The sequence below is a fragment of the Amphibalanus amphitrite genome, unplaced genomic scaffold, assembly GCF_019059575.1.
Source record: "Amphibalanus amphitrite isolate SeventyFive unplaced genomic scaffold, NRLGWU_Aamphi_draft 001221F_arrow, whole genome shotgun sequence".
NCBI classification, from domain to species: Eukaryota; Metazoa; Arthropoda; class Thecostraca; order Balanomorpha; family Balanidae; genus Amphibalanus; species Amphibalanus amphitrite.
This window is the reverse complement of record NW_024882715.1, coordinates 33,466-47,351: the sequence shown is the minus strand read 5'-3', so window position 1 is coordinate 47,351 and position 13,886 is coordinate 33,466. Positions and strand designations below refer to the sequence as shown.

Below are 13,886 nucleotides of genomic sequence, written 5' to 3'. Positions count from 1 at the left end.
ATTGCATCGATTCAATACGCCTGCTTCTAGGCTCGATGAACAGCTGTTGAGTGTGACATTTATTGGAAGCCTCAGGTGTTCTGATCTTCTGACATTTATAATTCCTGAAATAGTTAATCTGTAGGACTTTGGGGACTCCTTTCCAGGCATGCCGGATAGAAACTGTGAATCTTGAAACTGTGCAAGTGACCTCTTTGACACCGCACGTGGGTTAGAGAACAAACTGATCTAGTCGAGTACTTCTCAAGTTGTCTGGTCAAAGTTTAGCAATCAGAGTTGGTGTTTCTGTTAAATTTAAATAACCAGGCTGTTACTGGGGCATTGGGGCATCGAGTCTCTCGTTAGGTGTCGTGCAAAAGAGGTGGTAGTGGTGGGCTCAAGCCAATCAAATCGACATTCATCCAACACTCGAAACAGGACGCATGAGGTGGGAAGGAAAAACTTGTGACGAAATAAGCTTGGAGTCTGAAGTACTCGTAGACATTGAAACAAAAATTTCGATATTATTGGTGGGATGAAGCTAAGGTCAAATATCCGGCATTGGACGCTTAGAAGAACATTGAAACCTGGGCTACTTGCCAAAACATAAACTTTGGCAGGACTTGGCTGGGATTTAGCTGCATAGTACATACTTGTAACACGATTATGAAGTGCAACATGGTTTTTACCCAATTTAGTCAAACCCAGGCAATGGTAAAGGGCATCTATTGTAAAAAGTAAAAGTTAGTCGGCGTTGTACAAAAGCCATCAACGTAGTCCTTTGGTTTGAGGAATAGGTAGCCATGCAAGGGTCAATGCCAAGAGCAAGTTCAGCTAATGTCGAGTGAGTGTGATTTATGTATTCACTCATGTACTGTGCACCTGTACATGTACGCTGTACATATAAGCTGCACAATGCACAATACATTGTGCGGTGTGGAACAACGATGAATATCATAAATAACCCAATTTATGCTACCACAGAAACGAAAATACACGAGATCAGCCATTGGTCACGATGCTTGTTCTGTCTCGATTGCGCCCTCGGCGTGGTACGTGCCCAACCGAGACTGAGTCGAAAATAGAACACATTTCGTGCCGCCTCTGCGGTCCCGGGGGCTCTTCTGGAGATAAATAAAACATGCGTTTATCCGCAGAGCACCACTGAGGTTATCGGAGCTCCATATCTCCATCCGCTTCACTACACATCCAATTTCACTCTGTTTCTGCGCTGCGGTGCGATGCAACTGTTTCTTACAAGTTACAAAACAGACTTGCTAAATGCATTAGTGCCCGGGGCCCAATTTTATCAATGTCGTATATATGGGGCACTGATTAGAAGTTCAGCTACGTTAAACAGCTATTAGACTCAAAGTTGTCTCACACATTTCAGTCTACCGTATAAATTATTTTTCTAAGGAATCGGTTCGCTACGTCTGATAATCATTTTCCAATGTCTGTATCATAATAAATTATACTAAAGGCAGTAGCTGCGAAAGCACGATGGTTTAGCAGATTCGTCCTGGCAGTAGTTGCCACTTACCTGGAGGCCACAGCTGAGAAGGCAGCCCTGAACTGGGCGTTCATCCCGCAGTATATGATGGGGTTACACACACACGAGGCCATGCTGAGCCAGTACGTGGCGGTGTAGAGATAGCCGATTCCCGGCCACTCCCCCACCCACCGGTGGATGTCGTATACGATCTGTGGGAGGGGGATCAGCGATCATGAATTCACGTGTGAACAGTGAATGCGATCATCACCAGGTGCCCGAATTTGATCATTCATGCGGCAAAGGCGAGTCAGCCGTTGGTTAGGTGAGTCATGAAACGAATTAAGGCCAGGCTACACTATGCGTTTTCTGCGTGCGTTTTTGCAGGTTTGCGTGTTTTGCGTAATATCGTTCTAGGAAAAAAGTTATAAACAATATAATTTTTACTTTGGTTATATACAAAAGCTAATATAACTCTTATGTAACTAAAATTTAAGGTGAAAAACATCACAAAAACGTAATATCGTTCCTTTTTCTAGAACGATATCACGCAAAACACGCAAACACGCAAAAAACGCACGAAGAAAACGCATAGTGTAGCCAGGCCTTAAAGCAGCAGTGTGTCAACCAATAAGGAATCGTGATATCACGTATCAAAATTAGGAGTAACGGCACACCATTTACTATAAATGCATGACACACTTTGTTACTTCCAATGATGTTACTTTTATGAGGGGAGAGCTCCAGCTTTTAGGGTCGAATGCGTCAGTTGGGGCGGCATTGTTAAATATTGTATTACCTGTAATAGCTTGTGCCATGGTTGCCAAAAGGGAATCATTTATATATTTATTTTGCTGTAATGGTATGTAAAAAATAAAAAGAACTAGAACGAGTGCAAATAATGCGATTCTGGTAGCGGCACGTGCTCACTAACCTGTAGCACGTGATTGGGTAGCCAGCAAATGGTGAAGGCGGCCACCACGATCACCATCATCTGGACAGTCTGAAAGGCACATCAACATTTCAGACATGAATACGGCATTAGCTAGCCGGAGGAAGGCTGCTGATGGACACGACTACAAAGCCTCTGTAGATTTTTTTTTTGCAGAGCGGCGAGCATTAAGCCGTGGTTCCGTAAAGCACATTTGTGCGTCATGATATCGTCAGTGGATAATATTTGACAATGTGGGTAGATACACTGACATTTACATTACCACGAACAGCATCCTGATCGGATTTATTGCTGTTATTTTGTAGAAGACAAGGATGGATATGTCAGTGGTGACTCACTCGGCTTCTCTATCGCCATGGTGTTTTAGAGTGTCGATAGTTGGATTTTATTATGGATTGACATACTATCAGTTGCGGCCGGATAATGTCAAAACTGATTTGAAACTCTTCTCAACATATGTGGCTGGAACTTGTAAGATATGTACTCGTAATTTAGAACACCAATCTAAGAACCAGACATTGAAGAACTGTGTAACACACATGGCCTCACCCCATGGCGGCAACACGCCTTGATTGAACTGAACTATAAACGCTACTGAGCAGGAATTGCTTGACTTATTTCACATTTACTTTACCGTATCTAATCCCTGCCCGACACATGTGGACTTTGTCACGCTTAATACTGACCCATGTCATGACCCATGACACATTTTTTGACACGTTTGCTGACCCCACTGACACACCATCTAACCCTGTCTCAGACAATCTCCACCACAGCCAGATATGTGACTGATATTCTCAATCATCATCCGACGATTGTGTATGTATTTTCACGCATCTGACGCAGCTGACCTCCCCTCCGCTCCTCTCCCTCTCTCCTGCGCTCCTCTCCCTCCCCCTTCTCTGTCCGCCGCCCCGGGTCGCGTTTACCTCCCGGGAGCACCAAAATCACCATCACCCGCCTCTCTGCGCCCGTATAAATATTTCATCACTAACACTACACAGACGGGGCCGCACCGAGCCGCCTTTTAAACAGATCGGAGCCACACCGCTGATAGTGCCAGCGCCGCCGCCCGCCGCCGCCGCCGCCCGGGTGCCGAAAAGTCGTCCGGCCGGCCGGGCGCGCTCCGCCACCCACCACGCGCAGGAGAGGGCGAGCTGAGGCCAGTTTTACCAACAGAAGGATTTTTTTTTTTTTTGCATAAAGACCGCTTCACTTACAGAATGAAACGGTAAAGCGCTATCCTATCCTCTTACATGCGCACCGCGTTTACGTTCCGTAGGTGAAGCGGTTTTTAGGGGGGGGGGGGAGAATCCGGCAGGCGGCTATTTTTCTGTTGGCAAATCTGGCCTCTGGTGAGTTTAATGGAATTCAAGTGAGTTGAAGGAGCTGAGTTGGAGGAGGGATTGAGTTCTTAGGTCCATGAGATGCGCGCGATGGTAACAGAATGAGGTGCGTGAGGGGTAAATGAAAGAAAAGTTTCGTCATGAATGAGGTACCCGTGAGTAGAATGAAAGATATGATCGATGTTGAACATGGTTGGTAGGTGTATTGGACTAGGCCTTGTTTTTTTTACATCATGCCGAGTTCAGGAGACATGAGTGTCTTATGGTGAGCGTAAAACAACAGCAATTGATGATTATCCAAATAATATTCAACTAAATAAAATGGAAAGGCCGTTGACAACGGACTTCACCTACTAACAGCTTATGACATCGGGTAATACACCGATTTGATAGTTTCTCCACATCTTTTTACGCGTATTATGGCTGTTTTATCCAGAACGCTTCAGTAAAACGGATGTCACAGTTACTAGGTAAACGTAAATGTCTTACGATGATTCTGGGAATTATACCCGCAGCTTCATTGGGTCAGTCACCCAGGACTGGTGAGCGAACTAAAACACTCGGGTAAAGCTGCAAGATAATGGACAATTTTCCGCTGAAAGAGCTGCTGATCACAGCTTAAATCGTGCAATAAGGCAGCGCTAAGTTTCTGGTACACCGATTTCTCAGAAATTTATCGCAGTAAGGCCGGTGACTTCTCACGCATTCGAGAATCATCAGAAATCGCTGCGTTAATGCCTCAACATTGACGTTTTTCAATGTGTCAGTGCAGTTACACGGCAATCTGTTCCACGAATCGACGAATTAACGGAACGGAGTGGATGTTGAAAAGCCGCCGTGGCAACAGTCAAGTTGGTAGTGCAAGACGACTATCGAGTATTTCCAAAGTTCATATTTTTATAGACGGGTGCCCGGTGCTTTTTGATTGCTTCTGATGAAAACCAACTGTAAACGGCCTGGGCATTCGCTGCACTGCTTTAGCTTCTTGATTTGGCAGTCTGTTCATTATTCTTGTTCGTTTTGTGCAGTGCGTCATTGTGCAGTGTTCACTTAAAGTGACTCGATATCGTTAACCCTCGCCCGTATTGGTGTTTTGACAGCCGCGAACGTATGTATCATGTATTTATACGGGGGGGGGGGGGGCGTTGGACCCCCTTGCCGCTTGGCCCCTGATCAAGCCAGAGCTTCAACGAGGTGTTGCCCGTGACGAGAGGAAGAACCTTTCCAATTTTATGGTCCTAGGTCATTGGATGACCTTCCAGGTCAGATCAATAACCAAAAAGTCGGGAATATCGGCACCTGTTCTGTTAGATTGTCGTAAAGTGTGGCTGTTATGTTTTTCTTCAGAGTGATGATCACGAATATGACGTTAGTTTTGATTACATATGATTTTTTCCTGCATTTAGGCCATTCGTAGTGCCGGGTATTCGTAGTAGGTGTCAAGCGCCTCTGACAGCTTGGTAAATGTTACGATTAACATGGTTTCGGAGTCGGAGTCGGAGTCGGAGTCGGAGTCGGAGTCGCCCGGAGTCGTGGCAAGCAGCCGGGAGTCTGAGTCGGAGTCGGAGTCGGTCAAGCTGCCTCGACTCCGACTCCGGAAAATAACTAGAATCTGTGATATCCAAGGTGATATCACTTTTCAGTTGTTTTTTTTTACCAGTTGCCCGCGGTAGAATTCGCTTCCGGGCGATACAAATTGCACACATCTTGTTTTTGTTCTGAATGACAAACATTGGATCTTACAAGTTTCAAGTTATATCATAATTTAGTAGCCACTAAACTTCCACTATCTGAAGTATAAGACGAGTCAAAGACTAAATGACAACTGTATTTTTACTTTCTTCGTTTATGCTCTGAAAAGTATCAACACAAAGGAATGACCGACATGATGGCGATGCTCGTGTTCGTGATACGGCCGCCTCTCGCGCTTCTCGGCGGGTTTCCACGCTGGCCGCTGACCTCTTGTGGATTCAGCTGCGTCCACGTGGGAGAAATGGTGACTGCATGAAGGAAACCGGAGAGTATGAGCGGTCTCCCCGTGCACATAGACCTAGCACGTGGCGTCACATCACGCAAAATTTTGGCGGCCGCGCCATTGCCCTTCGTATCAGACCCGGAGTCGGAGTCGGAGTCGGAGTCGGAGTCGGTCAGGAGCTCGGAGTCGGAGTCGGAGTCGGAACAGCGCTACCACGACTCCGAAACCCTAGTTACGAAGGCACCAAAACTACTTCGTAAATGTTCAAATGGTTGCTAAGTTCGAATTCAGCTCTAAAACTAGCCCAGAAGCACGTAAAGCTCGGAAAAGTGAAACGAGGTCATCAAAGATCATTGACCTGACCCGACCTTCAGGTGACCCTGACACCCACCCTAATGCATGGAAACAACATCATGTCACATGTTTGGACGCTTGAATCCACGAAAAGACTGCAAACGCGCGGCTAATGCGAGCCGACATACGCCGAATAGCGATTCCGGCCAAACATGGTCTCGAAAAATAGGTCCCAGGTCAACCTTCATATGGGTCAGGGTCATAAAATTTTTAAGGTAGGTGTAAAACTGATTAAATCGAGGGTACTCAGTTTCGTCGCGATCGGCCACTTTTTACGCGAGTTACTCGCGAAAAACCGAGGCGTTCGTTCGACCCCCCCATACGTGCGAGGGTTAAGAAACGGACTAAGTAAATTATTAGCGTAAGCGAGCGCCGAGAGCATTGCAAGTTCGGTTTGCTGCCAGCGGATACATCATGCAGCCATTGTTTTTTTTCAGTAATTGTTAGTTACTTTTCTGTTTGTTAAAAAAAAAAACACCGGAATGCTAGAGTGTGGTAAGGAAAAATGTTTCCACGTTATTCGATACATTCTGTCGCGGTACAGAGAAGGGGACAAATCAGGGGTGCGGAGCCGGAGCCGGAGCCGGAGCCGCCATGACAATTCACCCGGAGCCGGAGCCGAAGCCGGAGCCGATTTGTTTTTCCGAAGCCGGAGCCGGAGCCGGAGCCGTATGAAATTTTCACGGCTCCGCATCCCTGGTACGAATGTCTATCTTCTGAGCCTGAGACTGATCTCCAAGGATGTTGACTAATCTCTTAGAATGTTGACCATGTCCTCGAGCGGCTGATGCCTGTTCCACCCTATTGAGCCGCTCCGTCGGCTTTGTTTGTGCTCAGCTCGATGGCTGTTTGTTTGGGTAGAAACCAGTCGATTGGGTCATGAACGAACTCGTTGACAAACTCTCAGCTTAACGGTGGGGTGGGGCCGGTGGGGGAACTTTGGAGGAGTGGCACCAATCGCCGTGACGAGTTTTGAGACATTGACCCCGTTTCCATGGGCATCACTGATCCGGATCAGCAAATTTAAATCGTAGGTATTGTATTTATCGAAATCTTCCTTATATGTTATAATTCCAAGTGGATTAGGCTTATATAATCAGTTAATCCCTTATTTTGATTCTGATATATTGTCTAACCATAATGGATTAGCTAATCCATTTTTACTGATCCGGATCAGTGATGCCCATGGAAACGTGGTCATTCATCATAGAGATGTCAATCGGATACCAACTTTTTGGTATACCGATACCAACTTGGTATTTGGTATTCGAATCCTGGTGTGTTTGGTATTCGAATCCTGGTGTGTTTGGTATTTTGTTGGTATCATGAACCCTCACTCATGTATAAGTGGCTGAGAAATTGGAAACAATTGGTATTTCCCTCGTGTTTCCAATTTGGTTTGGCTTCGGTATCCCAGGTTTTGGTTGGTATTTGGTTCGGTATCGGTATTCCGATTTTCCGTAATTGACATCACTAATTCATCAACTGTTGGTTTCTGCATATTGCATAAGTCGTCTCGCATTGTGTGGATTACTTATGATCGTGAAAATTGCAATACAGCAAAAAAAAAACCACTTCCTTCAACGACAAACTTTCTCGTATTCCTGTATATACGCTTTATTCATCCATTCATCTTGGGATGAACAGTTTAGCGAGTGTTGTTTGCAGTGTGATTTTATTACCTAAAAACTTTCTTACACACCGCTTCGGTGACTTCCCTGATGAAGCTGTGTGCACTTTTCTAAGAAGTAAGAACTACAAAGTAGACTGTTTCATAAAAGTTTCGCTTACCTTTGGTGGAGTTTTGTTTTTGCATGAATACTTCTTGGAAGTAACAGTGTGTGTGCATTCTCTTCGGCTGGTGCCTTATTTGGCGTGCTGCAGAGAATGCATTGCAGTGCATGTGCAGGCGAGCTCGCACTGGTGCTCGTTATCCCATCGACAGAATGTAAATTAAATCCGTAATCAGACAGCAATATTTATAGTGTCAATGGCCAACCAGTGCCACACCGATTGTAAAAAAATACGTGGCGTGACGGGAGCAGTAGCATTTATTTGGTACCAAAATGGCACAATCATTTGATTGGCATACAAGTGGCAACAATGCATGACCTCTGGGCGATTCTTGCGCATTATCGAATGACGAATGAGCCGGGCTCACGCTACTAGCCCAGCCCAGTGGTGAGTTGACATTTAGACCGTGTGACATCGGGTGCCTAGTGGGGGTCATAATCTCTTGCCGTTCCCCTTCACCCCGCATGATCTCACGTCCCTTACATCGACTCCCAATCGACTCCAAATCGACTCCTAATCGATTCCAACTTGACTCCCAACCGACTTCCAATCGACTCTCAATCGGTGCCGACCGCGAATTTAGCATCATTTATTCTGAACATGCTCGTAATGATCTCGAAAGTCAATAGAGCTACAATATTGTGTTGTGGTGTATTGATGTATTTATTTACATGTATTTACGATGTATTTACGGAAGACCGCAGAGAAAGGTCGACACATTTTAAGACTTTCTTCCTTCTTCAAAGTTTTTTTTGTCACTCTGTTACACCGCTAACTTTAAAACCAACGACTGATTTTAGAATGTCTCAACAGCACTTCTGATGCCAGAGTTCAAACGACAATCCTTTCTCTGAAATGTCACCGCTCGCTCTAATAGACATGAGTGGCTTATCTAAACGTGATTCTGAAATGGTAGACCATTTCAACTGTGGCGAACAGGCGGCAAACAGACGGCGGTCGCCCACAGTCAGCGAGCACCGACAATAGACGGCAGAGCGTAGACAGACGCGACTATAGAGCTGCAACGGACCGACCGGCGTCTGCTGTGTAATCACCAGTGAATGGAGACCGGGGCTGGGGTAGCTGTCTGAACCCCTCGTGAGCTCACATCCAAGGCGCCAGAGCGTTAATGTTAGGTTTGGTAACCCTCTAGGGTACTCCATCGAGACCCCTGCTTCTAACTACGAGCGCCCATTTCAACACCCTCGAACGGCCTCGGCCGCCGGCTGAGCGCGGCACAAGCGTCATAATCCCCCTTCGGTCATCCCCGATCGCTCTTCTGTTAGCAGCGATGCTTCCACTCCCCAGGATCAGACTGCCTTCCCCAGGGTCGATGGACCCAGCCGACTGAGCCGCTCTTTGGCCAGACGATTTCGACGAATCACAGCAACGATTCATCATATCTGATCGGTCGCCGGCTACTGACAGAAGAATCTGTGAGCTAAAGACGCTCTATCAAAGCCAAATGATATGGTTTATGGTGCTTCTTCACCCTGATGAGATGTCGCCATTGGCCGGTCGTCTCATGCCTGATGGTTTTTGTCCCATCATTTAGGAAAATGGAAAATTTCCGGGAACAGGGCATCATTTTTTAATAAAAGTTAAAGCAGTCAGTCGCGTGAAGCTCTAGCTAGGTGCATCCAGACTGAGTGAAAAATCAATTAATTTTTACTCGAGCTGTTGCTACGCGCAGATGATGACCGTCGGCGTCAGAGAAGACAGCTCGTGTTGTAGAAGGCTGATTGGGTTATTCTTGCCGCATGGTTACTGTGTTGCTAGCTGAGCAAAAATAGAAGGGTGCTAGGTAGAGGTCTGCACCGGCCGGCTGCAGCCGCGGCTGGCTGCAGCCCCACGGCTGTGGGCCGGGGCGGCTGCAAATATCTCCAAGAACACGGCTACGGCTGTGGCCACGGCTGTGAGATTTGAAGCTCAATCTTAAGTACTCGAATATAAAATTTTGAATCCTTAATCTTACATTCTGATAAGCAGTCTAGCCTGTAAAAATCATGCAAAGGATGCCCAGCAGCATTGAAATTGGCGAAGCCTTTGAAGACCTGTAATGGTTTTACCATTTGCTGTAGGAAAGTTTGCACTCTGGTACAGAATACTAATTAGGTATAGGTACCAATTGTTCCTTCATCATCAAGAGCTTGACAGTTTCAGAAAATGCAACATGTTGCATTGTCACATCCCTCTCAAATCAATCAGGTTTATATAGCCTTGAATCAATCTCACCTGGTCATTAGGAGAGCACCTTACAGCTATTGAAGACGAGCGTTCAGTAATTCTTTCAGTTAATAGAAAAAGAAATCACGCCTAGGTAAAGGCAGGTAAAGGCTTCATAAAATATTATCTAAAATAATTCGTAGATGTATTTCTGGATTTTCGGCAAGTCCAAATAAAACTGGCGCTATATGTTCTAACTGGTGTGTAAGTGACCGCTTACAGAAAATGCTGATCAACGAAGCCAATGGAATTAGATTATAAGTGAGCATGAACCTTGCTTACGGTTAATTCACATGATGGTGGAAACCCTGAACACGTAATTCTCATGACGGTGAGATCCCTGAACACAATATTTCTTACGCGATCTGTTGACTTTACTAATAAAATGACGTCTTCTTCTGAAAATGTAAAAAATTTGATAATTTATCTTTGTTTGAGAGCAAGTTTTTAACTGTATAGCATTATTATTTATTGATTATAATTTTATGGCTGTTTATAGTGACACAAAACAATTAATTGCCACTTCTTTGCTATTGACGTCATTAAAAACTCAAGTATGATTTTTTATTCAAAGAGGCAATTGTGGCTCACACGTCCTTGGGGATTTGAGCGAAGATCATTATTTGGAAAAATCAAAATAGATGAATGTTTTTCTTTCTTGGATGCTTTCTAGTGTTTTGATGCCTTGCATATCAAATTAGTTTGAGACTTGCTCAGAAGGCTGCTTCAAGCCTGGCATATCACACCCCAGAAAATATGCAAGGTAAGAAAGAAGCAAGAGTTTTGACTAGGCAATCACTGTTTGACAGTCCATCAACTTCAGTTTCATTTTCCATACCTAACATTGATAATGAAAAGCATCAGGGTCTGTTGTCCTGTCCCACAAACATGCTTCAGGATTTGGCATTAGATGTCTACACTGCTAGTGTTTCTATTCTGGTTCGTTGTTTATGTTTTCTGTTGATGTAGGTACCTACCTACCCATCTTTCTTAACCTCTTGCAAGGGCTTGTGTAGGCATGTGATGCGCATCAGGCTTCAGGCCTTCGGCCTAAAGCCAGATACACAACCACTTAACCTATGATGCTTCATGAGTTAGAGAATCTATAGCCCATTGCAATGTGCTTTTGGCTATATGTTTCAACTAAAAACAACTTATTATATACTATTTGGTTGCATTTCATTGAAAGTATCCACGGCCGGCTGACGGCTGGCTGCCCACAGTTTGCCACGGCTGTGGGCGGCTGTGGCTGTGGAGCCACGGCTGCGGGGCGGCTAGGCTGTGGAAAATTGCAGCCGTGCAGAACTCTAGTGCTAGGCTTGCGAGGCATATCAGGTTTATGTGAATCACATCATCGTCACTATTATCATCTCTCTCTCTCTCTCTCTCTCTCTCTCTCTCTCTCTCTCTCTCTCTCTCTCTCTCTCTCTCTCTCTCTCTCTCTCTCTCTCTCTCTCTCTCTCTCTCTCTCTCTCTCTCTCTATCTCTCTCTCTCTCTCTCTCTCTCTCTCTCTCTCTCTCTCTCTCTCTCTCTCTCGCTCTCTCTCTCTTCCTATATAACTCATCTCACTCACTCCTTTCCTCCACTCTCCTTTCAAAACCCTCAGATTCAAACACACCATCCCGCCCAAGCACCTACCTTTCGTCTGGCCCTGGCCAGTCTCAGCTGCCGGTTATCTTGCCGCGTGGAGGGCAGTCCGCCGCGACCCCACACCTCCACGGCTATACGACCATAGGTCAGGGTCAGTACCGTCACCGGGAGAAAGAACTGCAGCAGCAGCACTGCGGTGGTGTAGTAGCGACGACCCTCGTCCTCCCACCGCTGGGAAAGGGGGAAGGAGGGGAGGTAATGCGTGAGATATGCAAGCGTTGGTTGGAGGAGCGGTGGGTCAGTTGAACTGCAAGGGAACTGCCCTGACTTCTTTTGCACGGAATGAGCATGATGAAACGTAAAAAGACAAGGTGAAATTGAACTTCTATCCGAAGTTCTCAACATTTCCTGTTAATGACATTTAGACCTAGCTTAGTTGTGTAAGTCATAACCTCGGCCGTTGATAGGAGCGTTTAGCGTGACTTTTAATGCCTTCGACCAGAGCTTTTAATGAAGATTTCAACACCGCACAGTGGCCCTTTTTCAGAATTAGCACGCATAAATTCAAAATATTTTTTCTCTTCTTTTGAGTAAAAAGCAGTCTAATCGTGTGCAAAACATTCCAAACTATCCGATGGTGCCATTTTTACCTCCTAAAAAGATGATTATCTTTGGTAAAACTGACCGCAAAATCGAAGTTTGTCGAGAGGCGCGCGGACACCACCGGCGGACCCTAAAAAGTAGGGTGAGATGAACATCAATTGGTAAGACTTTCGATGAGAAAATATTAAAAATAAGTGGCATGGCTGTGAAGCTGAGCTTACGTAGAAGCCCTAGAAACCACTATTTTCATTGTATAAACTTAAATAGACCACTTTTGCCGAATATTCTGGACACAATAACAGGACAATTATTAACTGGAGATGGCGGCATACATGTGAAGCTTTATGTTAAGCAGCACACTCTGGGACATGTCGTATTATACATCGTTCGAATCGCCGATCTCTTCTGACCATGTCCACCAAAGGGCATCGCGCCATTTTGCGCCATTTTGCTTCTACGGTAGATAACGTGAGCCAGTTCAGTCCGCGAGCGGCTGTGGCTCCTGTTCGATACGACTAAGCTCATTGACCTGGCTCGAAGCTGGTGTCACCTGGTGTGCGCCTAAATGTGGCTTGACTTTTGCCATAAGATGTGCTAATTGAAATGTCATGTATAACGCTGTGCCCAAGAAAAACTGTCCGATTTCTTTTCGCGTTTGATGTCCAAGCCGCACAAGTCCCGTGGTCGGCTTAAGATCGAACGTAAGCGCCTTTATTTTTTGTATTGTTCGCGCCGCGCTGACCTTAGTTGCTGCCCGGCCGGGGCGGACTAGCGGTGGCTGGCAACAGCTGTAGATGCGGTCACGTGACGCCCTGGGGCGTCCTGGCGGTCAGTGCACGGCGGTGGGCTCGCCACACTTGCGTTCGGAGCAGCCTGGCCGGCGGGCGAGCCGTACGAACGTGCGCCAACTCTTGGGCCGAGCACGCTCACTGGGATTTTGGCTTAGGCCGAGCGGCCATTCGTTGTTAGAGGATCGAGCTCATCTCGCTGGGCTCTCGTTGCTTCGGACTCCACTGGGTTACGGATGCGTTTCATCTGCACTGTTCGCGATGTGCTTTAAAAGAATAGACCTATGCCGTTTCCTCTTAGAGCGCAGAGGCATCAAACTATGCACTACTGCTGACCTTCTCCAATTTGTGTCTAGGGTGCGACTGCAGCATGGCTTTAACGATAACTCCAGAGTAAGCTTGGATGATGTGAGGAAGGTGGCAGGACTTATTAGAACTCGATGGAATCGGCGTCGGCATCATTGTTCCACTCAGCGTTTTTTAAGCATGCATGAGACATGGCTGGAGGAAACGACCTGCCTCTCAAAGCCGCTCTGTGTGAATCAGGCATCGGCATCCGCAGGCCGCCCTCCACTACCCTTCTCTGCGAAGAAACGCAGGGCAAAACTGAACGCGACCACTGAGCTGAGGCAGCGGCACGGCTGCGATGAGCTGGTGTTTTCGGCAGCTTCGGCAGTTCACCAGGCTGGCCGGAGGCGCGCCTCGCAGCTGGTGGAGGCGGCCGGCTCGCCGCGCCGCGGACTGAGGCTGGCTGCGCAACTTGGTTCGCAGTCGACTCAGACCAGT

At 46.4% G+C, this 13,886-nt stretch overlaps 1 protein-coding gene across 2 annotated transcripts in view; it reads right to left on the bottom strand.

Annotated features, from left to right (window-relative positions):
- The window catches only part of LOC122371246 (RYamide receptor-like), a 48,266-nt gene that overhangs the window by 3,377 nt on the left and 31,003 nt on the right, over window positions 1-13,886 (bottom strand). For both annotated transcript variants that reach the window (XM_043347421.1, XM_043347422.1), the window contains exons 3-5: window positions 11,758-11,940; window positions 2,406-2,474; window positions 1,523-1,683 (exon numbers count right to left, since the gene is read on the bottom strand). In XM_043347421.1, the coding sequence (XP_043203356.1) occupies window positions 1,523-1,683; window positions 2,406-2,474; window positions 11,758-11,940 (413 nt within the window). The remainder of the gene's footprint in view (window positions 1-1,522; window positions 1,684-2,405; window positions 2,475-11,757; window positions 11,941-13,886) is intronic.